The sequence below is a fragment of the Falco peregrinus genome, chromosome 10 (assembly GCF_023634155.1).
Source record: "Falco peregrinus isolate bFalPer1 chromosome 10, bFalPer1.pri, whole genome shotgun sequence".
NCBI lineage: Eukaryota > Metazoa > Chordata > Aves > Falconiformes > Falconidae > Falco > Falco peregrinus.
This window is the reverse complement of record NC_073730.1, coordinates 4,854,581-4,881,368: the sequence shown is the minus strand read 5'-3', so window position 1 is coordinate 4,881,368 and position 26,788 is coordinate 4,854,581. Positions and strand designations below refer to the sequence as shown.

Here is a 26,788-nt window from a genome sequence, read left to right as displayed (position 1 = left end):
GCTGGTGACAGCCCCCAGACAGAGCGCTGGGGGCTCGCTCCCCGTTGTGTTTGTGTGGTCCACCACTATGAGCACGGTGGGATTTGAATAAGTCCATTATTATTTTTTTAAAAAACTAGATTTTACTTTTTACCTCCCCGTCAGTTACCAGAAGAGATGCCTTCCTGCAAACCTCACGCTGCTGCCCTCACATCGGTGCGTGTCCTTTAGCATGTCCCCGGACACCGATGCAGAAGGTGTATACATTTTGTAAATGTTTCTGAACACACCCCAGCCCAGCCCGAGGGGGCTCTGGAGAACAGGGAGACCCCTCCTCGGGTCGCCTCCGTTTATCTAATGCCACCTAGAGGTAGCTGACCTGCTTTGATACCGTTTTGGAAAGTATTTTTTACTTATCTGGGATTACAGCTTTTTTTTTTTTTTTTTTTTTTTTTTAAATGAGGATTGATTGGTGTCTTCATCAAATCTGGACGATTGGAAGGAAACAGAGAGGCCAAACCCAGCCCCCGGGAGCCCGGTGAGGACGTGCCCAGGCGCGAGGCTGCTGCATGTAGGTATGGTTGGAACCTGGGTCATTTCTGGGTTGTCCCAGCAAGGCTCGGTCCTCCGTGCGCCCGCTGCCTCCCGTTGTGCCTGTGCTCTTTTGAAGCACTTAAACAAGAAAAAGCATCCTAGGAAGGCAGGGAAGGAGGGCACCAAAGGGCTGTGGGTAACCGCGCCAGCTTCTGTCTGCACCAAGGCCCCGAGGACACGGGGGCTGCGCAGCGTGGCACCCCACGGGCACCCCGGGGGAGCAGGCAGCAAGGCGAGGCAAGTGGGGTGGCAGAGCTCAGCTGCTCCAGCTACGACGCAGGGATGGCAGCGTGTGGCAGCTGTGGCCGTGCGGGTCTCTTGACTGTCCCGGGGAAAATGAGGGAGGAGGAGGTGGCACAGAAGGGGAAAGAGACTTGTACGGAAGCTGCCTTACCGATTCCCGAGTTGAACGTGGTGCCATCAGGAACACTCTGAGCTGGCTGAAGGCATTAGCTCCCTTTCTGCAAAGCAGTGACTGGGGTAACGAATGTGCAAAGCCCTTCGGATGTTGGTGCCCAGCACCGTTTCCGTATGCTTGGGCTTTTAAGGAGTTCAAGCCGAGTGCGTATGCCATCGGCTCCCACCCACAGGACAAGCCCAGGACTGTATCTGTGCTTAAATTATTATTAAAACCAACAATTAAATGTTCGGTCTCTTGGAGGTGAGGCCAGCAGAGAGAAAAACAAAAGCCCAACTGTGGAGTCAGGAGTTTTGCTCCACACAACCACCTTGCTGGGCCATTACCCTTTTTCCTTCTTTTGTTCTGGAGGAAGCCTCGAACATTAACAGTTGTGAGGAACTTGCTCTGCGGCTGCCACTTTTGCACAGGCAGAGACATCTCTAGTAGTCCTGGTTTGGAACATTTTTGTTATTTAATTATCTCACTAAAATCATCTCAGATTTTTTTTAGCTGGATGAAGCTGTGCACGTGTCACCATTACATACAGGTACAAATAACCACTGGAAAGGAAGCCTATCAAGAAAAATAACGGAGGGCTGAAGTTTTAGGGCTTGCTGTCTTACTGTTGTCCGTCCTGGAAAAGCAGCCTGCTGAAACTCCAAGGCATTTCAGACACAGAGTAAATGTTCAGTGACTGTTTATTGTCTGGTCTTTATTATTATTACAAAAAAAAAGCAGATATCAAAAAACAGCAAAGATATCACAAGTTCCCCAACAGTTTTACACAACTGAACTGCAGTAAAATGGTGAATGTAAAACACAGGGTTTTCAGTTCTGGCCCTAAACCTTCAGTGGTGACCTGTGGTCTGGGATGCCCTGGGCCTTCCCAATTCTTTTTACAGTACTCTTAGCGTGGAACCCAGTCTGCCCGCTAGCTAACACGCTGTAGCACAACGCAACAGGAATGTGAACTGCCTGGTATCCTTTAAGACCCTGTACACGCAGAAAACAGAGTATGGGAGCTCTGCAGGGATGGTGTGGACACCAGTATGCGTTTCTCAGATTATCCCTGGCAGCCGTTTTGTTGTGCTTGACGAAAAAGCAAACCACTTTCAAGTTGCTCAAAGGTGATCTGCTGTGTGAAAGCTGCTTTTTCTTCTCTGCAGGATTTTTGCTCCCCAAAATAAGAGTTCACTGGGTTGGGCTCCAGCGTAAATGGACCATCAACCTTTTAAATTCTACCATCCAAACTGCACGACGGGTAACTTCATGCTGCTGTGACTTTCCCACTGCAGACCCAGCGTCTGACTGATCACAAGGAACCTGAACAGGCCGTGAGATGTGAGGTTAAGGAAAATACTCGGCTCTCTGGAATGATAATTGGGGCTGGAAAGGAGCCTTTGCTTTCTGTCCTGTTCATGGCTGTAGGTTCAGAGGTTGACCAAAGGAAACATGGTCCAGTTACCCATATTAATAGCTGCCCCACTTCTCAAATACGGATCTTGCATCACAACACTGCTTGGCTAGCGAAAAGCATTAAGACACTGCCCTACGTCCCTCAGCATTTGCTTGGAAAGTCAGGTCCAAATCTGCCACAATTATACACAAATGCAAATCACCCTAAACATGAAGTTATATATGTCGCTATACACGTCACTGAAATGTTCGCGAGTACCAAATATTCCTGTTAGAAATAAAATTGCACCTTCATAATTTTCCAGAACTTAACAAAAAAGGTATCACGATATGCATTATTTGTCAGGTACGAAAGAAGCAGCGAGAAGGCAAGCTGAGAGACAGGCGCTGCCCACCGGGCAGCAATGGCATTTGGTTGGTTTCTGTACCAGCTCTTCCCACACCATGGATGGCAAAAAACCGCTCACTGCTGGATTTAAACCGTTTTCCTGGCAGTCAAAACACGGACAATGGACCCTACTCCTCCAGCAGCCAGGGCCTGAGGAGAAAAACACGGCAGGTTAACACCAGGTCAAGGCAGCTACAGGCTGGAACGCCCGCTGATCAGAAAGGCTGCCCAACTGTATCTCAAACAAGCATCTCCCTGCCCGTTAACATTAAGAGGAAAACACCAGCGCTCAGGGTGCCAGGGAAGGATAATCACATTCATGTTCAAGACAGCTATTTAACAAGCTTTGATTTTCCTGCATAACCAAGTTGCAAATTTTGCTTCCCTCTAGGAAGGAGATTCTAATTCCATCTGCTTGAATCTCCAGATCAAACCACTGTGTTTGCCTCAGTCTAACAGAAAAACAAAATTTAATCGTAGAATCTTTACCCGAGAAGCCAGAACTGGGCACAGGATATTACTCAGCTGTGAGCTTGCAGGAGCATACCCTCCTCACAGCATCAAATGGGGTGGTTTTTTTAGTTTTACCGGATGGAAAGGTGGTTCTTCTCAGGGTCAGCAAGCATGCCTCGGACCCAAGAACCTGCTACCACGGATAACCCAGCCAAGAGCATGCCCTGTAAACGCACCTTCTCATGCCACTGCAGCAACACAGCACTGCTGTTGTCAGAAGGGCTCTCAAAGCCTTTGTAGATGTACTTCATTAGCAGGTCGACACCGTTCTTGTCCAGTGACTGCACTGCCTTCTCAATATCGTTGGCTTTGAAAGAGATGAGGACCTTCAGGACAATACTTTCTGCGCGATCCTGTCAACAAGTAAGAAAGACAGAGGTATGTTCATTCTCATATACGATACATACATTCTCATGTAAGATGCATCCAAATACTACTCATCTCTCAAACTGAACTAGATTTTTTTTTCTCTTTAACGATTCTAAAATACATTCGAGGAGGGCGGTTTGTGAAGACAACTTGTGGTAATAACACACAACAGACACATGCTCCCAATGATAAACAGTGTAAAAGAGTTTAAACGCATTTATCCTGCTCTAGGTTTTCTACCTCTCTGCTTGCATTTGCATTTCTCCACCTATTAAATAAAGTTATGGCTAAATAATACATTTTCATATTGAAACTCAAGGTCTAGCACATTCCAAAGGAATTATAAGAATCAAGTACTCGTCTGGCTTCCCTCACCACCACAGCCCTTTCCTTTGTACTGTTTACTATGATGTAACTATTACATGCCATGGAAACGCCACTGGCCAGCCTGGAAGAGGTGACTCCTGGAAGCTACACATTTTCAAAACGGTCAGTTTCTGTCCCAGGCTCACTGGATGCAAAACTGGCAGCATTAATATTTTGCATTAATAATGACTTGCAAGTTGATCTGGATGTCATTTCAGGCCCAGGAACATGTGCAGCACGCTTACAGTGCCGATTAGCCATGTAATCAGCAAAAAGCAGCTCTTCCTGTTCATCCATCACTAACTGTTAGAGAATGAAAGAAAAAAGGTCTCAGGTTTTGCTGGACTTTTGAATATTCCATTACACAAGTACGTCAAGCAGCTTCCTCCTACAGAATTTATGTATGTTAGTTTTCTTGTCCCATTTAATATCCCACAGCCGCTTAGCGAGACATCTAACCAAGTAAAAACATAAAAGTTCTACAAGATCAACTACAAATTAAGGCAAAAATTAAAATTCAGTCACTCTGCCCTCTTCGATTACACTGCCTTCCTGGTGTATTCTTAAACCTTTATCAATAAAAAGCTAATGGAAACAAGCCATTAACGCAAGGACAAAACTGTTCAATCTCTTACACAGCACTATCTGTAACAAACAGCTGTGAAAAAACAAACTGCTGTGAAACCTGTCTGAAAAGGTCTGGGGCTAGGTGAAAAAAAATCTCCACAGCTGGCCTGGCGAGCAGCACAGGAACATGCTGGTGGGACCCTTCAGAAGCAGGGAGAACAGGCCTGCAGGCGCTCACCATCTGAGCAGTTGCACATCTTATCTGCCTGTTCCTCTTGCCACTGCAATTATGAGCCATTCAAGGTTTATTCTGGGGAGATTCAGGAACACATGCACATATATTCTGTCACAGGGGGCGTGTGCTTGTGTTTTCTGAGGTTTTAACAGCCTCGCTTCGATTGGATGCAGTAACCATCAGTTCTTCCTTTTTTGTAGCTTTCTGGTCCGGCTGTGCTAGGAGTTTCCTTAGTCAGGTGACTGCTGCAGTCGTGGTTCCTTGATCGTTCAGTACCAACTACATCTATGTGCTGCTTGGTCTGGATGAGACGCGGGCACCTGGTGATGTGCGGAGTTAGCCAGGGCGCACACACACAACCAGCGCTGGCAGGAGCACACACACAAAGCCTGATCTAGCACCAAGGTAAGGATACACAGGCAGATGACACCCGAGCTACAGTATTTTGAACAAGATTAAAACACCGGAGACCACAGACATTTCAGTGCCACAGAATACCCTAAAACCAGCTTCCTTGGCTTCCTCAGAGTACACCGGGCAGGGCTGGTGGGGAAGGGCTATAGAAACAGGAAAGGATTTTTAAGGAGTGACCCATAAGCGAGTCAGTTACTATTTCACCTTCACTGCCTGGTTCTTTGTGTTGATAGGAGGGTTCTTCAGAGCCGCCTGTAGCGCGGCCATCATGTTCCCTGTGCCAGACGGTTAAGGACCAGACACCACATATTTGGAAAGCAACAGAACCAGCTCCAGGCCAGCGTGAGACCTGTAGCTGGCTTGTGCATGACTGAAAACACTTGAGGTTCAGCGGCTGCAAAGATTCCCTCAACAGATAGCACAATTACGGTGTAAGGTGGCCATTATTAGGTTGTCTGAGGAAGAGGCAGCGCCAACAGGAAGCTGTACGGCTGCAGCGCCGGAGAACACTTCTGAGGCCCTCTGCTTCATGAACGGGGATCCAGGTTAAATAAACTATCCCCCGCCGCTCCGGCAACTCGTAGCCCTGCGCACAGGCCCCCGCTCCGTACAAGGGCCTCCACCAGCCGGTGACAGGGGCTGCTCGGGAGCCGGCTGCGGGCCCGGGGCGCTGCTCCCCGCCGTGAGGGACGCCCCGTCCCGCCAGCCCTCCCCGCCGTGAGGGACCCCCGGCACCGCCCTGCCCCAGCCCCAGCCCCCGCCAGGGCACCGCCGGTGGCCCCGCTCCGTTCCGCGGCGGGAGCGCCGGGCACGGATGTTCCCATAAAAGGCGGCCCCAGCCGCCGCGCCCGCTCCCCGCCCGCGCCGCACCACCCCACCCCCCTCCGCGGCCGCTGCTGACGGGACTATTTTCCTGCTGGGCGGTGGAAGGATATTGCCGCAGGCACGAGTCCACCTCGCCCTCGTCGGGCCCCGCTTGCCCGTCGCCTCCTTCCTCCTCATCCACGAACTTGTTCTCGTCGTACTCGTCCACATCCACCCGGCGGAACCGCGCCGACGACACCGTGTGCTTCGCCATGGCCGCCCCGCTCGCCACCGCCCCGCGCAGGCGCCCTCCGCACCACCCCCCCGGCCGCACCACCCCCGCGCCCTGCGCCTGCGCGCTGAGGCGCTGCCGTTGCCGGGCGGGGCGGCAGCGTAACAAAGGGGTGCTGCGTTGTTGGGGCGCCGGGGTGCTGCGTTGTTGGGGCGCCGGGGCCGTTGGTCGCGCAGTGCTCTGAGGAGCGGTGGCGGTCATGGGTGCCGGTTGTCTCTCGTGTCTCCGCGGGGTGCGAGACGGCGCGACACGTGGCGGAAGAGACGGCGTTCTCCCCGTCGCGGGCGGTTCCGAGCAAGGCAGGGCCCCGCCGTCCCTGGCCAGGGCTGAGGGGGGGGGTGGGCCGGGGCGGGCCGGGGCGGCGCTCCCCGGAGCGAGCAGCCCGCGGCGGCGCCTGAGGGGCCGAGCGGCCGCGCCGCCGGGGTTAGAGACCGGCTCGGGCTGGGCGTGTTGTGGGGCCGGGGGTGCCGGCCCCGGTGCCGCTGCCGGCCGGGTGCCCGCCGCTGCCGGGCCAGGCGGGGCCGGCAGCGTCCGAGTGCAAGAAAGCTGCTCGGAAAAGGCCCCCGGGCCTTGGACAGTGAGGGCACCCGATGGATTCCAGCCCGTTTCTGCCCCTCGTGTCTCACGAGAGGCTCAGGCAGGCGCTTGAGTTTCCAAGGGGGATCTTCTGCCGGGGCCCGGGGGCCCGCCGGGCAGCGGCTCGGGGTCTGGTTCCCTCGGGCCCCTCGGCTGCGTGCGGTGCCTGCGGCCGCAGAGGCGGTTGCCAGAGGAGCACACGCGCCGACTTGTACAAAACCAGCCGCTGTGGTCCCTCGCCGCCAACATCGCCGGGGAAGGGACCCCTGCTTGCTGGGGAACAAGGCGCTCCCGACTTACTTGCCCTGTCCAAGACCTTTACTATGCTAATACATATGTTCAATCACAAGGGAAAGCGCTGCTTTAAGTGATAGGAAGAGATTTTTCTTTTTCAGGATGCGCCTGCACTGCGTAGATCCACGTTTTCTACCTTATCCTATTAGATACTTCTTACTAATTAGAAAATGACACAGCTTCGTGAGGTTTCCTCTTGATAGAAGGCAGCAGTTCTAGGAAATAAAAAAATACACACACACACATATATGTATATATATGCCCTCCCCCCCCCCCCCCCCCCCCCCCCGTTTTAAGCAAGTAGCTGACAGGAAAACTTTATTCATTTATTATTAATGTATCAGCCTTACCTACAGAACCACCTTCTTGCTAGAGGAGGAATTGAGGATGTCTTGCGTTTCCCCCAAGGTTGCCTCAGCTGGGAAGCTACAGTCTGGCTGTAGTTGTGGTTGTAGCTTGGTTTACATTTTCCTGGTAGAAACTGGCTTAAGGGCAGGCAACAAATGAATTTCAGGAGGGAATCGGAAGATACCGAGGTTTTAGTTTTACTGCTATGGGTTTATGTTGGAATGGTATCGGACTAAAATAAAAGCGTGATATCTTCAAAATCAGTTATTTGAGACCCACAGTTACGCTGTGGGTTGACTTTTGTGGGAGGTGGCTTTATTGGTGGGTTTGGTTTTGGTTTTTTTCACCCATCTGTGATCTCAGTTTTAGAGCCTGAAAGTGGTTCGATTTGCATCCTCTTCAGAGGAGGTGTCTGCCACTTGGAAACATTTCAGAATTATGAGTTTCATCGAGTTTTTCCTTTGGCATTTTTAAATGCCTTACAATATTTCTAGGTCTGGGGTATAGATGTTCCCTCCAAAAGGGCAGAAACACGGCTGGAAAAAGCACAGAGAGCCTTTGAGACGTCGGAGGTAGCAGACTGCCTTTTACCGCTTGGAGAGGCTGTTGGGAAGCCAGGCTAGGAGGAGAAAACGCCTTTTAAGTTCTGCTGCACAGCAGACTTTCCCTGCCTGGCTTGTGGAAAGCTTTTCCTAAAATATGGTTTAATTCCAGTTAAGTCATTAATTTGATGTGGATGTTGTCTCTGGGCTAAGGTTCTTGATGGTGGACTTGGGTGATAAAGGGATGACCTGGGGATGCCACACACAAAATTGCAGAAGAGGTAAAGGCTGCTGTAAAATAAAATCTGTATTTTATTCCAGCTTTCTTCTGCATTCCACATTGTTTTGCCCTCTGTCAGTATTTAATTTTCTTCTTAAATTACTGATTTGATTAATTTGCTTTGTTTTCCACTCCTGACTCTGTGCCAACTTCCATGTACTTTCCTGTGTTGGTACTCTTTCCTGATCCTGGCCATTGTGCTGTTCTCATTCAGATTACTTTTAAAGATTGGCTTCCTGACATCAAGAATGCTTCGTCATTTTTGACGTTTCTGTACATTTTTGGTGTTCAGTTGTACTCTGTACTGTGCATCACAACGTAATTGTGGTAGCGGTGTGTCTCAGAGAATGAAAAATGCGTTTGCTACCTGCCATAAAAAAGAGCAGGTCGAAGAAGGGGGCTTTTGTAGAGGGATGGTATGAGTTATTGCTGCCTCGCCAGTCCTCCTGTAGGTTGCCGATATTATTAAAGACAATGTAAACAGCTGCAATCTGTGGCAAGGTTCCGATTCCGTCTGGCGTGGCTGGTATTGCTGCAGAGCCGGAACGGCCTCACGATGGCAATGTTGCACGCCAGGGATGCATCCCATGTTAGGCCTGTGGATCGAGGCAATGGCTTGAGCGCTGTTTCAGTGTTTAAAAGGATGCCACCAGAGTCCCTGCCACCAGAGACATTTAAAATTTTCCATCTCCCTCTAAAACTTGCCTTTTTTTTTGTTCGGTTGCGTGGTGGCTTGGCCTGATCAAAATCCAGCAAATATTCAGCCTTCCTAGTTGATAGTGTCACATCCTTACAGGACAGGAGTCTGACCCCAAACTACCCAGTTTGATGGATTAATGGGAACCGCGTTCCCACGAGCCAAGTGCATTTCTACATGCGCAGTACCAGCCTTTAGCTCCTTTTCCAGCGCTGTGACAAGGGCTGCTTGCTCTGCTGTCCACCAGCCTGAATCCTCTGCCAGCTCTGACAAGCAGAGAGGGCCAGGGAACAGAATCCCAATGCATCTGTGAATATAGATGGCAGAGGCTTCTCATTGCTCATGTACATCACATTTTGGGGGTGCAAAGACAAAGGCTGTTTACAAAAAGTGCAAGCTAAGAAAAATGGAAGAAAGCTGACCACTCATCATGTTCTCAAAATGGACCCATTTCTGGTTTATGAGGAAGCAGAAAGTTGTTTTTTCTTCCTTTTTAGCATGATATTTTCTAAAGTAGAAAAAATTGTGCAAATGTGTTACACAAGATCTCTTTAAACTGATGGATATATGCACGTATGTACGGATGTGTGTGTATACATGCACGTGGATTAAGCAGCTAATAGAAGCACTTATCATTCAGCTCTTTCACAGGAAAAAATTCCATTCCCACACACAATTTTATTTAGTAATACTGACCAGCTCGGTAGTATTTGTCATCTTCGAAGTAGTTTATAAATCTGAGCAAGTGGTTAAAAGATAGACTGGTCTAAATGGCTCTCTTCCTGGTATTTCTGCTGCTTAGTGTCACTTAGGTCCCATGCAGGGGAAAGTGTTCAAGGGGCTTCTGACTTTCAGGGTGCCTAATTTGTCACAGTCATCCTGGTGCGTCTGCAGAGTTGGCAAATGCTGCAGGCTTCAGCTGAAGTTAATAGTTTATATAGGTTGGCAATTGGGAATTCAGACAGTTTCAGGCTGGGAAATAAAAGATGAAGGTACTCCAAATGACTTTTCCCTTTTGGTAATTTTCATCTTGATTTCAGTGTTTGCAATCCTGACTGTGAAGGAGGAAGAATTTTACCTGATGAGTGTTGGTTTTGTAGTTCATTATGAGACGGCTCTCCTAATGCTTGTTTCCAGTACCTGCTGTTGGCACTAACCACTTGCAAAGCGCTTTGAGATCTCCAAGATACATGGTGGGCTGCGGTGTTGTGTGTAGCTCATTTGGTTTCATTCTCTTTATCCTTCAAATGCAACACACCAAAAGTCAATGCCCTGGTATAAAAGCAAGATATCCAAACTGTTCCTTTGCTTTTTCTGGTTGTCACATGCTTTTGAGCCGAAAGCTTGCCCACATATTCTCTAACAGTAATCTTTTCAACACACAGCCCTCTGTGAGCTCACAGGCTGTTTCACATCCTCTAAAGAAATGCTTCATTTTAATATGCTGTATGAGATCTTTTAACACTCAAAGTCATTAGGAAAAATATCATCTTCATCTATCAATTTAATTGCATGAAGACATCGTTCTGAGACAGAAGATCATGCCTAATGGATACGGTTAGGACCACAAAATGTGTGTTAACAGATCTGTGTCCCCCCAGTTATATTTAAAATTATAACTCCTCCTGTCTCTCCCAAATATTTAGAGGGGACAGGGATATAATGATAACTTTAAGAAAATGTTTCACTTATTACTAAAATGCAGCCATCTCTGGGGCAGAGGGCAGTAGCTGTTTAATAGTGCTCCACAACAAGGTATAAATGTTCACAGGAGGAACTGGAGAGGAATGCTTTATCCAGTTAAAACCGCAGGGGAAACTGATGTGGTCAGTACATAATTACTCACATTGGAAGTTAGCCAGGATACAAGCCATATGTTCTGCTCCTAGGGAAAAAAAGCGTAGTGATCAGGGTTGTGAATTTCTTTTTATCCAAATATTAGCTGAAACCTGGTGTCTCTTTAGGCTAAAAATCACGCAGAAATCCTGATTCATCCCAACGTGGCCAGTTTGGACGTGATACTGACATTTACTGGTATGAACTTGGGATACTGTAATTTATGGAGATGTCCTTTGGAAGCAAAGTTGCATGCATTGATTAGACAAAAGCTGTTTTTTCTGAGGCGTGATTATATGGAACTGTGATGATTTTTTTTGTTCCCTGAACTAAAACATGCTCTACTTCCACAGTCTAGTACAAGTCTAGTTCTGTTTATGTGAGGGCATCTGGTGCTTCCCCCCAAAGTGCTGCGCTCAGTACAAGAATGGTTCCTTTTTTTGCTGCTGAAATATGAGTGTTGAAATTTTGTTACATTTCTTAGTACAGCTTCGTTCAAAATAATCTCTGTTGGAAAGCATTTTACACATGACTTCATTCAGTAAGAAGTTGATCTGAGTTCAAAGTACGGCAGAGTCACATGGTCCTTTAAACAGCCACAGACTTGACGTTCTTGTGCAGTCCTAAGATTTTAAAAATAAGAAGTAAAGGAAGAAGCCGAATGCTATCCCCAGCTGCTAATAAACACATCCACACGGGCAATTTAAACCCGAGCTGTTGTGGCATAACTTGAATCCATGCTCAACAGTCTCAAGTTCATTTAACACGTGGGTTTGCAATACCTAGTACTGCAGGAACGCTGTCTTGCAGGTGCAGAGCAGAGCCCTGGTATTTTGCATTCTGCCACCGGGCCGTAAAGATTAGAGAGGATTTAGGTCCCAAGTTTGGAATATTTCCTGCTCGAGCTTGTGCGAAAGTCAGACCTTCACAAAACTGTTCCACCAGACTTTCCTCACCCATCGTGTCCAGCCTCAAAATGCTTTAAATTATCACCTCGCTTCCAGAGATTTTTCCAGGGCTCCACCACTTTGTTGTTTATTTCCCTTTCACTATCTTTACATCTAAAATAAGTATTTTTCCCCTTGTCTGCCTATTCAGAGTAGAATTTAAAAAAACAGAGTTTGGCTACTTCTGAAATCTTCCCATCCGCTGATAAATTTACGATGCCCCTGATAACGAACAGTGTCATGAGCAGCAGCTTGCCTTCCACTGCTGTTAATTGGCATGTAGATCAGCTAATGGTGATCCTGGAAATTAAATCCTCGCTGGGCACGCAGTACATTCTGCTATACCCTGTCTGTAGGCTCAGAGGATTTGATGTGACACCATGCTTGATGGGCAGTGGACCTCCTAAAGCCCATAAGGAACTACAGGGGCTTGGGTCTTACTTACCCCTATATATGACCTCTGTTCATTTTTCATCTGGGTTTGACAGGTTCAAATCACACAGAATGGAGCACGAAGGACGCAGAAAGGCAGCAGGATTGCATACACTTGTTTCTCTAGGATTTTAGGCTAATAGCCCTACAGAAGCAGCCAAAAAGAGGGGAGAGAGGCCTATTTTCTATCAGCTGAGTGAGAAGGTGTCCTGGTTTCAGCTGGGGTAGAGTTAACTTTCCTCTTAGCAGAAGAATGAATTGCCTGAAATGCTTAAGAAAGCTAAAAATATACAAATAATGGGAAACTTACTGATTCTTGTTGAAGGCGGTGTTGGTCTGTTGGGTACTATAGCACTGCACAGATGAACCCACTACAGAATTATTCTTTAAACCAGAAATTGACCTGCTATGTGTGTGAACTTGAGATGGGGTAAACTTTATGCTGTGGGTGTAAATTGAATATGTTTGAAAACGTAAGCCAGTGAGAGCCGAATGGCACGTCCACAGAGGTGTAATGGCCTAGGACTGTAACATCCAGAGGGCCACTAAGCAATACTGGGTGCTTATTCACTTCAGCTGTGTCATTTCTATTTTTGCTCTATTAAAGGAGTTGAGAATTAGGCCCCCCTCCCCTTGGCATGAAGTAGAGGAAAATCTTTTGCATGTTGTGGATAACTGCTGGAGACTGCAGCAAAGAGTGAGTGATCTTGTAGCTCAGATGCTATTAGTTGTAGCAGCTACAACGGGCAGTAGAATAAATGGCCAAGGGCAAGAGCTGTAACAAGAAACTGCATGATCTTGAATCAGGAAGACCAAACAGTCTTAACTGACATCTCTAGCACTCCTTGTACTTTGGTGTGTGCTCTCTGCAGAATCCGTTGCACTGATGATGTTGATTAATTACTGGGTTTCATTAGGTAGGTGCTGGTGGCCATTGAATAGAATTTTGCTGTTGAATTAGACCAAGATTAGCAAAAATAAATATGCCATTGCTAGACCGGCCCCTGAGGCACGCACTTACCCTCAGGTTCATTCAGTTTAAATAGTGTATGTAGGTCACTCTTCAGCATGAGGATAAAACTGTTGAGGCAAATGGCCATAACTGGTTTTCAGGTGTTTTCTTGTCAAAGAATCATGCTGTTCCTTTTGATGGGTTTCACTTGTAGACAGGCAGACATCTAAATGAGCCCTTGAAAGATTTTCTGGGCTTGGAGAGACATATTTGAACCTAAGGTCCCTTGAGAAAGCATCATGAAAAATGGGGTCCTGAAAACACAAAGTGAAGAAATTATAATCATACTTATTTCAGACTCAGATTTTATTTGCTTGCGAGAATTCTAGTCAGTGCCCTGATTCTATAAGGTTTAAATGAACAAGTGTGGGGGCTCTTGCTAGTGTCACTGGGACCGTTTACATGGATAAAGTTAAGCAGATGTATAAATCTTTGCAGGGTGTAACAGCTGCCAAAGATGATTTAGTTACTGTATGAGGGAGGGTCCTGGCTGCTGAGAGTGAAGGCTGACATTGTATGAGACTGGTCAAATTGGTACCTGCTGTTCCTGTCACAGGTTGGAATTTGGATCAATATGTGGCTGGGTGAAAAAAATGTAAATCGAGGTTAGAAAAAAGATATGTCACATGGCAGCTACAAATCCTGTATTTCTTTGTGTATACCCCAAATAAATTAGGATCCAGGATTTGCACTGGTATCATTGCCAACCTTGAGCACTTCATGAGGCTGGTGTGAAAGCTAAGCCCCTTTTACTGAGAGAAAGGGCTCATCTGCCCTCCAACACAGAATACTTCCAAACCTTGATAAAGTTTTCCAACTTTGGAAAAGTGAAAAGCACTGAGGTTCTTCAGCAGTGATCTGGTTTTGTTAGCTGGGTTCCCATCTCAAGAGCTAAGTATGAGCATTGCTATCCAAAAGTGAGATCGTCTGTACTTTTGGTATGTTTGTAAATTTTTCCTTCAGGTAGGGCATAGGTTTCTTCCCTTTTGTCTTGGTTTCATCTGCAGCAGTGCAAACGATCTGGTAATCTAAAGCACCAGCATAATTCACTACCTTGGTTTCCTGCTAAAAGAAAATGCAGTTTTGACTGGATTCAGTGGAGGTCTAGCCCATGAAAGGAACTGTTGGTCTAATTTTTCTGTTGGAAAGAGGAAATGGTTTATTTCGTAACAGCAAGGATGCTGAGCCTTCTGCTTGTTTTTGCAGGCATGGGTGAGAGGAAGGATGCTGTCCATATCAGTGAGGTTTGCATGTGGATCTGGAAGGTGTGAATCCACACATCCTGCAGTGTGAAGCTTGGTCTCTTATCATGTGCCACCTGCTGCGCTGGGTTTCCTGGTCATCCCTCTTTTTTATTACTTTGTCTTCCAGGCCAGACAAAGTAATTGTGCTCCTCTCCAAGGCTTTTGGAGTCCTTCAGCTCTCAAAAGAAAGAAGCTGTTTTCTAAGCAATGGTGATCGACAGTATACTGCTGTCATCATCATCATCTTCTGACTTATCTTTTGTTCCTCTTCTTTTCAAGAGATGATTCTTTCAGCTTCTTCCTGGAATCTAGCAGAATCTAGCAGCAGTTCTCTAAAGTCCTTTTTCCAGATCTGCAGGGTGACCTTTCTTGTCCTGACTTTATCAAGCATTTTTTGCTCATGATTTCTTCTAGCCCACTGGAAGGAAGGGGAAATTAGTATCTGTATTTGCTGTCTGAATTTTACTCTATTGGTTCTATTTGCAGGCAAATAATAATTGTGGATTTCTTTGGGGTTTGCTCATCTTTTCCTGTGTAAGGTATGGTCTACACACCCTGACACGGGTGAATGATCAGAACCAGACAGTCACATGCTCAGGTTTCAGGGAGCCATGTGGGTGCAGTGAATGAGAGAGGTTTGCTTTATTCTCCTGTATAATAATCTCCATAAAGGCGGCTTTGTCTTCAGTTTGTGAAACACAGAACATATAGATCTCTTTCTTCTGTGCTAGAAAAATACTGTCCTCATGTATGCATTCTCCTCAGGAATATAAACTGAAAATGCAGGAATTGAATCTAATATAAGGGTTTTCATGAATTTGTGCACAGTGCGCTAGCTGGAGACTGCTGAATAATTTGTGCTAGTGGCATTAAAGGCAGAGTGGAAACTTAACGTGTTATCATCAGCACCCTATTTTCTGAAATAGCAGCAAATATTCTGAAAAGAGTATGAATTTCAGTGGACAAAGATTGATAGTGGTGTTGGTTTGTTTGGTTTTGGGGTTTTTTTTGTTTGTTTGTTTTTTTCCCAGCTGTTACCTAAGGATGAATTGCTGAAAGTTTGGATAGCGGTTTGCCAATTTTTGTATATAGTCTGCATGTTACAGTAGGTTACTCCCGTGCTTGCATATGGGAAAAATCTGGTCCTGTTTTGATTGTATTCCCAGGCTTAAAAAGTGTAACTAACTAGATCATAAAAATGAAAAAAAAAAAAGTTCATTGTTAACTGATCAAAACCTCCATCTGTCAGATTGTTTCCAATCAATATTGAAAGAAGGCAAGAATATTATTTAAAAAACCAAAAGATTGCAATTGTCTGGATTGGGCAGAGGTAAAACCAGAGAAAATGAAAGACAAATGCTTGTTGGCTTTGGAATACTGTCCATCTTGAATAAAGAAGGAAAGCATTGAGTCAAGAATAAGCTGTAAGTGCCATAAAGCGGGGAAAGCCAGCAGTCTTCCTTTTTACTTCATGGTCTTTGCGTAACCTTGAGATACACACCGTCACATCCATTCGGGTAAATTATTGAATCACATTCCTCCTCCTCCTGACACCTGTCTCTTCACTGCAGTTTTCCTATATTCTTCCTACTCATCTCTTCCTGAAATGTGCGTTCTCTCCTCCTGATGGCTCTTGGATTGAGTATTGCTCCCATTTGACGTTAGAATTGGGCAGTCTCCTCATTAGTCATATTTGAGCTCTGAGAAATACTGCAATCTCTTGTGTTGAAATGCAGATTTTTCCCATAGCAGCAAGCAATCTGTAACATGAATGACAAATAAGGAATACTTAAATGTCATAGGCAGGGTGACCAGTTTAAATTTTAGGACAGCAAAAAGTATAAGGAAAATTTATAGATTAAGCCACAGGTGGGTTTTTTGGGGGATTGGTTTTGTTTTGTTTTGTTTTTTGATTTTTTTTTTTTTAATTCCCATTCTGTTGAATGTGGAGACACTACAGATTCTAGGTTGAGAAACTCTTCCAATTCTTTTTACTTTAGATAGTGTTATCGGTGTGCTTTGTTTGTCAAACAATTGGACAGATTTCCTCTTGACCTATGAAAAAGGCAGCAAACTTGCCAAGAGCCTGTGTTTATAGATAGAAAATATAGAAGACTAAACCATAAGTTTAGAGATGGAAAGAGAAGGGACCTTATATATATATATATATATATATATATATGTAAAAAGAATGATACTTCTGAGTTTGATTCTATTTAACTGTCAGTTTTTACAAGAGTGAAGAATGAAGCAGGTCTACAAAGCTGGCTGCAATTCACGTAAAACACATGAAGCAAGCAGAAAGAAGAAACTTAACAAAAAAATGATTGAAAACAGCTACTGAATGACTGCTAGTAGTATGCTGTTTCATCTTCTTTCCATTTAAAGTGAAGATGATTCTTGGGACTCAAAGAGCCGTATTTCATTCTTAGGAAGTTTCAGTTCAGAAAATAATTTGAGATTTAGGGTCGAATGATTAATGTGTATAAAGATTTGCTTCAGTGAAGATCAGCAGAGCTGGGACGGTTTCCAGAAGCGCAGGGCCAGAGAAAGTTTTACCAACTACTTGCATAAGTGTCTGGAGACAGGCAGAAAAGTTCATTTTAATTTTTCTATGAATTATGAGCTGTGTACATGTAGAATATTGCACCAATATTCAGTCCAATTCTGATCTCACTTCCACTTGTCTAATTTATGACCCTTCTTTTGAAATAAGTGGAATTAAGTATATATATAAATAATTGGCATAAATCCCATTTGAGTTGTGACTCCACTCTGTTAATGGTATAAACCAGGCAAATCAAAATTAGCTAGTGCAAAAAAGGATGCTCACAGCTGTTAACTCCTCCTTCCAAACTAGCTGCCTGGTGATTCAGATCAGGCGGACCGACAAACGCTGACTGTATGTCAACAAGAAAGTGGAGGCCAGAATTTGCTGCTCTTTGGGAATACCCAGAGGTGCCTGGGCCTGTTTGAACCGTGGGCTCTGGGCTCAGCATCCCAAACAGCCTCTCTGGCCCTTGTGGCTTTTGGGGTTGCTTACAAGAACGGTCGTCAGAGAACCAATAAATAGGACTGGGTGGTGCATACTTCCAAACTGTTTGGTGGGGCTCAGCGTGTTGTTTCGGGCCAGTTCCGTCTCTAATCTTGTCATTAAAACAGTAGAAGAGTGGAGGAAGTCACTCATATTTCTTTATTTGGATGACCTATGTTCTTTCACTACGCAGAGATGAGTGTTAGCTAAATAACACAATTTAAGATCTGCTGGTCTCTAATAGAAAAAGAACTATTATAGTGTAGGAAAATCTGCTTTCAATTTATATTGTTAGGCATTATTTTAGTCAATGAAAACAAAGTGTGCTTGGGAAGTTGCCTAGAAGACATGTGATTTCAGGGTATCGCTATTTGCCTTTTTATGGGAAAAGAGCCAGCTTTTTTCTTTCATGTCATGGTTGGATAAAGTGATGTATTCAGTACGGATGATGGGAATTCACTCAAACTCCTTTGATATGTGCAGGGCAGCTCTACGTGCTTGCCGGTTGAATAGGGGAAGCTATTTCTGTGTACAGCACTGAATTCTCTTATTTGATCTGGTTAAAACTCATGTAAACTACCTGAATTCTGTTAGACATCTCAAGGTCCAGAAAAAATTGCAATATGAAATAATATCCTGTTTCTAGATACGTGCATTGTGCAATTTCAACTGGTTCTTATCAGAATCATTTAGGAGAGAACGAGGTGCTTCCTGATACAATTGATGGTGTTAAGACAACGGGAAGCTTGAGTTTTGTGTTATTTCATGCTAGTTGCATTGCTGATAAGCTCATGAGGAGAGGAAAAAGCAGAACAGGAAAGTGGATGAAAACAAACACTTTGCATTTACAGGACAGCGGACTTCCTCCCTCGTCCTTCTCTGCCCCCTTCTCCCTTTTGCCGGTGTTAAACTGCAAGAACTGCATGACCTCATTTTGTTGCCTACGTGATTTCTTGACCAAATCAGTTGAGGTTTCCTGTGTTCTCAGCTTGCTGTCATGTTTGGTGGTGGTGGGTGAACCTCAGCAGGTTCAGATTGCAGATGGAGATCAGACAAGCAGTGAAGTTATCTCTCCAAATTAAACCTCATGGATCTGCAGTCTGGTCCTTCCTGCTTCTGATTGTGTTGAAAATACCTCACAGCCCCTTTTGACATTTCTCTCCAGATATTTCAGACACTCTAGGATGTTTAGTCCTTGCTATTCTTTTAGATGGATAAACTTACGGGCAAGGAATGTCTTGTTATTTTTTTCTTTATTCTGAATGGGACTAAAGATTATTTTCAAAGTATCAATGCCCTGTTCTGCTATATGACCCTTGTTTCAGGTCTTCTAAAACTTGTATAAATACCAATGAAGTAGAATGTGCATTTCTCTGAGCTAGACAAATCCACAGTCACTGTACCAGTAGTATTTAGTGTAAGAAAATCAGAACCCTTTATGTTCAGTGTCTAGAGCAAGAAACCAAGGTGCAAGTGAGTTACTGACTGAGCCAGGTAAAGAATCCAGATTTTTCCAGCTTTGTGTCAGCAGCAAGACTAACCTTCCCCAGAACAGCAGTTTCTTCCAGTGTCCTGATGGCTTGTGTGTGCCAGCTGTTCCCATTACAAACCAGATGTGCTGTATCATAAGCCAGATGTAAACATTATTGGTAGCTTTCTCACATCCCTCTAGAGCTGGCCCTTATAGAAACAGATCAAAGAACTCTGATGAGATCAGCATCACATCTGCAAAAAAAACCACCCTGGTTTCAGACACTTTGGAGAATCCCAGACTCGCCTGTAACTCCCCGAATTACGCAGCACCATCAGTGGGCAGGTCCTGCCCAGAAGCTGAGGGTCCGGCAGCCCATTCGGTGATGTTCTAACCAGTGTACTGCAGATGTGGTTCTGATCTGTATCAATGTTGAATTTGTGTGTGAAGCTTCCTGGTACTGCTTCTTGCAGCTTTGCCCGTCTATGGAGTCAGAATTTATAGGTGAAAGCAATATACATTTTTTTCATATGTATATATTTTTATGTATACACACACACGCACTTGTTGTGTGTTTGGTTTGCTTTTAACGGACATGGTTCTTTACACAATTTATTGTATTCGGATATTTTGGGTTTTTCATTTTGTGTTGCTGCTTATGTACAAAATAACAGGCTGCTTCTTTCCAGGGTATTGCTCTGCTGACTCCTGCAAGCATGTTTACAGTGCGCTGCAAGATGGTATAGAGGAATCACTCTGTTCTATACAATAGCTGTGTATGTGACTGATTGCCGAATGTGTGGTGAAAAGATGTGAATATGGTGTAAACACATTACCCCTCCCCCAGGGCTAACAGGAGGGCTGGATCTTACCAGTATTGGGTGAGCTGGCAGAGGTGGGCTGCTGATTTCCTAGTCCATTCACTGCAGTCCCAAAGGACATGGTCTTTTGGGAATGTTCCTCAAGGACATGCAATTATTTTCTGGAAAAGCTAGTGAAGTTTTTCCACTTCAAAGATGGGGGGGTGGGGGGGGTGGGGAGGGGAAGGGGTGCTTTTTCCTTTCTGAGTGGCATTGAGAAAAATGTGCATCTGGTATAGTCATGCCTTTTGCACATTGCTCAGGCTTTTATATCCCAGAGTGGGAGAAAAATCTTACTGTGATATAGGAAATACTTAAAGAACTGCAGTTTTCTTTTTTTCTTAGGTTTTCAAATGCTTTAGTAGGGCTGTGTCTGGATTTCTCATCAGATCTTAAGAATACATTGGATCATTTTTAATAGCACTTGCAAAGACAATGCCGAATGGCTTGTGTGTGTTTGTTGGGTGCTGGTGCTTTGATCCTTGATTTTTATATATTTTTATGTGTGTTTGTATAAATACAGGTTAAGGGTTAAACATTGACAGCTGTGGCTGCTACCTCACTGACCTATCTCCCTCTGTTTTATGTACCAGTGTTTGATAACTGTATTTATAAAATGCCGTCTCTCCATTTTGATAGCAGTCTGGAATGCAACAAATGAAATACTTTGCTGCCTCTGAGCTTCTCAGCCTGCACGCTGTTTTGTATCACTTGCCATCCACAGGACACAGGGAGTTTTTTGCTCTCTGGTACTGTAACTCATCACTTTCCATGACCGTAGTTTCTACTATCGCCCTGAATACAGGTTAGATGCATTAATAAAAAAAGAAAGTTGCATTTGCCTCTTGCATTCTCCAATCCAATTTCTTTGAGAGGGGCATTTTTTTTACCCATATGCTTTGTAACACCCCTGTACAGGTGATAATTTTTTTTCTCTGTTCTATTTTTCTAGGGTGATGGGTTTTTTCCCCTTCTCCCTCTGAATTTAGCAGGAGAAGGGGCACTCCAAATATCTGTATTTTTTTGCCGCTAAGAAATAATACAATTAAAATGATCTTGTTAAACAACGAAAGTAAAAATACACGAGAATAAAACTTGTTTTCAAAATACAAACAGAAAATAAATAGAACTTTGCACAGGAAGAATGTAGCTGGTTTCTGGTTTGGGCCAGGTGTCATACTGAGTCATGGAAAACCTGGATTTCCACCCAACGTATTGCTTGTGTTGTGATAGGAAGGTATAGTTCCTTTACATGGAAGAAAACCTGCTGGTTTAATTTCTTTTAATATTTAAAAAATATTTTAATATCTTTGTAGTACCTTCAGTCTCATGGCTTCAAAGTGCTCTACAGATGTGGAACTAAAATCCTAGGGGCAGGAAGAGTCTTGTATTTGTTGTCTGACATAGGATTAGATCTTAGTTTTGCTGTATGGATTCCACCATAATGTGTGTAAGAAGCAGGTGTAATTTTCTTGGTGACCATGAAATGGGAGCGTGAAATCCCTTGAAGAGATTTCTTCCTTTGCAGGGACATGGGCAGAAGGCTCTTGGGGATGACACGTTTATGTTGTCTGTTTTGGAAGAGGGAAGAGATGGTGGAGGAAGGACCATAATAACTTGCTGTGAATTAACTGAGTTTTCATACTGTCTTGTGTCAGGAAAGGAAGAGGTGTCTGAAAAATCAAAAAGTCTTGGTTTTATTTCAAAGCTTGATTTTGGTTCAGACAAAGTAGTTCTCACATTTCACAAAAATAAGAAGTCCCCTAGATCCTGCAGGTTTTGGTTGGGGTTTTTTTTGTTTGTTTTTAAATCCCGTTCACTTTTATGTTAACTCCATTAACCCATTTATTTCAGCAATTTACACTTTCCAGAGTCGTGAGCACTAGTGAGCCTCTGGCCAGGGACAAAATAATAGGAGTCTAGGGAGAATTCCGCTGGAAACTCTCAGTTTGCGTAAAAGATGTTTCAAACCCCAGGTATTTTTAATGAACCACATTCACTCAATAGATGACCCATTTTCTGATTAAAAAAACTTAACATCTGAAAAATTTCAGAGCAGTTCTATGTGTTACCCATGTCTTAAATATAAGTAAACAGGAAGCTCTTCCTAAAATCATGCAACTTTCCAAAAATTATGTTAGGCAGTGCCAGAGCCCTGCCTCTCGATCCTCATTAATCGACTGTATTACCCTCCTGTTATACTGGTCCCCTTTTGACCCAAGCAGTTTGCCAGCGTTTTGGGTTCTTACAGACTTTTCTCATTAGAAAGAAAACCATTAGAGCCAGACTTTTCTTTTTTTTAAACTCAGTTCTCTTGTTTCTAAAAAATGTATCCAAAGCACCAACTTTGTATAGAAGAGGATTCAAACTGCCAGCAGGTTTTTGTCTTCAGTTTCCAGCTTCTTTCCAGGTAGCACCTTGCCCCTGCTCCTCTCTGGCACTACACAGCTTACAGGGTGTCCATCTGCCACCATCTTTCTTAATAGTATTATTTCTTCGTATATGCCAATCAAGATATATGTAATGCTCTGACTTTAGGCTAAAACGCAAGTTAAAAGTAAAAATTTCCATTTATGACAGCCAGTAAATTTATCTGGGAAGCCAGATGCAACTACTGCCCTTAGCTGTCTTGCATGCTCTTCTGTCGAAACGATTCCCCCTGTAAATAAAAAAGACCAAACAGGGTATGTGTTGACTTTGGAGTTACCAAAACTTTTATAGCTCACTACAGCAGCAGCAATGGAAACCACTAATGGACTGTACATTTGTACAGGGCTGTAAACTGCTGCGAGTCATCTGGTCTGTGAGTCTGCAGCCCTCTGCTCCTGGAGGAGCTTCAATTCCAGTTCCACAAAAGCTTCGTCAAGGTCTTCATTTTGACTTTTGGTTCTTTCCAGAAAATACTACATCTTATATTATCTTCATCTGGTTTAGTCAATATTGTATAAAAACCTCTTCATGCCTCAGATGCTCTTTTTTTCCCCTTTTTTATTGGCTACAGTTGCAGAATCAAACCATCTGTTCTTAAAAGGTTTCCTAATTTTACTTTGCTCTAAAACATCACCTCCTTTTGCAGGGCTGTTTCCAAATTCTCTCTAATCCCAACAAAACGTATTTATTGGCCGAAGCCAGTGAGGTTTATGTAGGCATGCCTGCCTTCTTTCAGCCCGTAACTCAAATGAATCTTGAGGCGCTTTGCGGGTGTCAGGGTGTCACCTTAGCAAAGCAGCAGAGGTTTCCCAAGCAGTGATGCAAGTGCTATAATAGCCAGCACTGGGGGAGCGAAGGGAACTTGTTTTGTGACCCCGCTGGAAGAAAGGCTTCCAGCCGGGGCTGCACACGCTTCCCTCTCTGGGCAGCTGGCACGGCCGTGCCGGTGGGCAGGCGCTGGCGGTAGGGACCAGCTACCGCAGCAGCTGGTTTTTGCCAGGGCACGGCCGGTGGCTCCGCTCCGTCCAGCCCCGCAGCCCCCATCTCAACCGTCGTCGGGGCCGCCGCTGACAGAACTTTTTTCCTGTCGGGCGGCGGAAGGATATTACCTCCGCGGCCGCCCCCACCGCTGCCTCCCCCCACCGCGGCCGCACCACCCCCGCGCCCTGCGCGCTGAGGCGCTGCCGTTGCCGGGCGGGGCGGCAGCGTAACAAAGGGGTGCTGCGTTGTTGGGGCCCCGGGGTGCTGCGTTGTTGGGGCGCCGGGGCCGTTGGTCGCGCAGTGCTCTGAGGAGCGGTGGCGGTCATGGGTGCCGGTTGTCTCTCGTGTCTCCGCGGGGTGCGAGACGGCGCGACACGTGGCGGAAGAGACGGCGTTCTCCCCGTCGCGGGCGGTTCCGAGCAAGGCAGGGCCCCGCCGTCCCTGGCCAGGGCTGAGGGGGGGGGGTGGGCCGGGGCGGGCCGGGGCGGCGCTCCCCGGAGCGAGCAGCCCGCGGCGGCGCCTGAGGGGCCGAGCGGCCGCGCCGCCGGGGTTAGAGACCGGCTCGGGCTGGGCGTGTTGTGGGGCCGGGGGTGCCGGCCCCGGTGCCGCTGCCGGCCGGGTGCCCGCCGCTGCCGGGCCAGGCGGGGCCGGCAGCGTCCGAGTGCAAGAAAGCTGCTCGGAAAAGGCCCCCGGGCCTTGGACAGTGAGGGCACCCGATGGATTCCAGCCCGTTTCTGCCCCTCGTGTCTCACGAGAGGCTCAGGCAGGCGCTTGAGTTTCCAAGGGGGATCTTCTGCCGGGGCCCGGGGGCCCGCCGGGCAGCGGCTCGGGGTCTGGTTCCCTCGGGCCCCTCGGCTGCGTGCGGTGCCTGCGGCCGCAGAGGCGGTTGCCAGAGGAGCACACGCGCCGACTTGTACAAAACCAGCCGCTGTGGTCCCTCGCCGCCAACATCGCCGGGGAAGGGACCCCTGCTTGCTGGGGAACAAGGCGCTCCCGACTTACTTGCCCTGTCCAAGACCTTTACTATGCTAATACATATGTTCAATCACAAGGGAAAGCGCTGCTTTAAGTGATAGGAAGAGATTTTTCTTTTTCAGGATGCGCCTGCACTGCGTAGATCCACGTTTTCTACCTTATCCTATTAGATACTTCTTACTAATTAGAAAATGACACAGCTTCGTGAGGTTTCCTCTTGATAGAAGGCAGCAGTTCTAGGAAATAAAAAAATACACACACACACATATATGTATATATATGCCCTCCCCCCCCCCCCCCCCCCCCCCCCCCCCCGTTTTAAGCAAGTAGCTGACAGGAAAACTTTATTCATTTATTATTAATGTATCAGCCTTACCTACAGAACCACCTTCTTGCTAGAGGAGGAATTGAGGATGTCTTGCGTTTCCCCCAAGGTTGCCTCAGCTGGGAAGCTACAGTCTGGCTGTAGTTGTGGTTGTAGCTTGGTTTACATTTTCCTGGTAGAAACTGGCTTAAGGGCAGGCAACAAATGAATTTCAGGAGGGAATCGGAAGATACCGAGGTTTTAGTTTTACTGCTATGGGTTTATGTTGGAATGGTATCGGACTAAAATAAAAGCGTGATATCTTCAAAATCAGTTATTTGAGACCCACAGTTATGCTGTGGGTTGACTTTTGTGGGAGGTGGCTTTATTGGTGGGTTTGGTTTTGGTTTTTTTCACCATCTGTGATCTCAGTTTTAGAGCCTGAAAGTGGTTCGATTTGCATCCTCTTCAGAGTAGGTATAGGTTTTCACGGTTCCATGCAGTGGTGGGGAAACCCTCACCAGTGTGATAAAGCTGAGAGAAATAGGTGCAGAGTGTGACTTCTGGATGCTTCAGCAAGAAGTTGTAGATTTTACTTATGCAGCAGTGGTAAGCCTCATTACAAGGAGAGTAGGCTTCATTAATTCTTTTGCTCACAAAATGGATTTGTTTCAGATCGGCATTATGAGGTTTCAAATCGAAGACTCTGAGTTTCTTTGTATCTGCTCCAAAACTCCACATACAAGGTTTTCTGAGGTACATCAAATACACCCTACTATGTGTTTTCAGTCACTCTCAATCATGGAGACCAGAATTAATGAAGCCTGGTTTTCCTCTAGTTTGTGTTTTGTGATTGATTCTGGATTCTAAGAAGATGTGTGCTCAGATTGAAGTATCTCCCAAGATTGGGTCATTTTTTATCAATGAGATGCTAGAAGGGCCTTTCCTCCTTTCCAGATGTAGAAGATTTCCATCAACCATATAGCAGTTTAAATTTCTGTTCAACCTGACTTGAATCCACTGTTGTAAGGGGGAGGGTGGCAGGCAATGTGATTGCCTGGGAAATCAAGCCAAAAGAGTATACTGATCTAATTCCTTTAGTGTTGTTAAAGAGTTAGCCACCTGAGTCCTCAGAGTAAGGATGGTCCTTCCCAGCATCTTGTCAGGTTCTGACTGCTGTGATTAGGAGTTTTATGACTTGCTACTAATTTATAAACCTCTGGCTTTAGAGTTTCTTCTTCCATGCATACATAATGCCTTTCCAGCTTCAGGTCTAATGAAGAATCGGTTTGCAGTTGTCACATCCTCTCAGTTCCTTGTTCAATAAATTTCAGGTATTTGGGTAAGTTATATGTGGCAAACATGCTGACTGCTGCACCTCAGGGAAGGCCCAAACGGGTTAGTAGCTGCTTGTCTTGGGGGCCTTCTTGAGCTACTGTTGTGTAGGTGCTCTGTCAGTCTTAATGGCACCTTTTTTTGCAGTGGTAACGTGATAAAGTGGAAAAATTCCTCTGATCTTTGCTAAATGTTGTTTAAAATATCATTTACCTGACTCTGCACTGTATTGTTGCTGGCCTGAATACCTAGATCAAAGGAGGTTGTAAAACAATTCCTCAAATAATTGAGCAGGAAAAGGTAAAACAGTGACCTAGATAAGAAACATTTTCAGAAGCACAGTAAGAAAGTCCTGAAGAGGGACTCCGAAGTCCCCCCATTGCCAGTGTCCCATGGAGACTAATTAAGTTTTGCTGTGGATTCTCTTTTTTAGCATACCTGTTTAATACCTGCATTTGATCTGGGTGTTGTATTCCATGCTTGTATAAGCATAGGAGACCAACAAAGATTATGGATGACAGGTTAGCACAGGTAAAAGATTTGTTGCCATAATACTGTTACGGCAGATGGCTAGCACTGTATTCAGATCCTGAAACTAGTCATAACCTGAGTGTGATAAATGTCATGACTTTTTTTCTTAAGTCTTTTGATTAAACATGTAGGAACAGGCAAGTCATATGCCCTGTATGTAACATGCAGGGCACTTTGTTTTGATGTAGTTTTATGTTAATCAACATTTGTATAATCGGTTGAATATTACTTTGGAATATTTGTTTCCATTCTTCTCTTCTAAATAACGTTGGAGGAACTGCTTTCCTCATCCCTCAACTATAGACTGAACCAGAGGAATTTG

At 45.4% G+C, this 26,788-nt stretch overlaps 2 protein-coding genes across 2 annotated transcripts; both read right to left on the bottom strand.

Moving 5' to 3' along the window:
- Window positions 1-1,653: 1,653 nt before the first annotated feature.
- On the bottom strand, window positions 1,654-6,373 carry ARPC5 (actin related protein 2/3 complex subunit 5). The gene is made up of 4 exons (XM_055815195.1): window positions 6,177-6,373; window positions 5,446-5,518; window positions 3,467-3,643; window positions 1,654-2,927 (listed from the first exon to the last, which is right to left on the bottom strand). Exons 1-4 carry the CDS (start codon window positions 6,317-6,319, stop codon window positions 2,865-2,867), a joined length of 456 nt encoding a protein of 151 aa, XP_055671170.1. The 5' UTR covers window positions 6,320-6,373; the 3' UTR covers window positions 1,654-2,864.
- A 1,117-nt stretch (window positions 6,374-7,490) lies between these two features.
- On the bottom strand, window positions 7,491-25,743 carry APOBEC4 (apolipoprotein B mRNA editing enzyme catalytic polypeptide like 4). Its single transcript, XM_055815522.1, is given in 3 exon segments — window positions 7,491-8,194; window positions 8,196-8,449; window positions 25,074-25,743. Coding segments are annotated over 3 exon segments (783 nt in total). The 5' UTR covers window positions 25,363-25,743; the 3' UTR covers window positions 7,491-7,954.
- Between the last annotated feature and the right edge of the window lie 1,045 nt (window positions 25,744-26,788).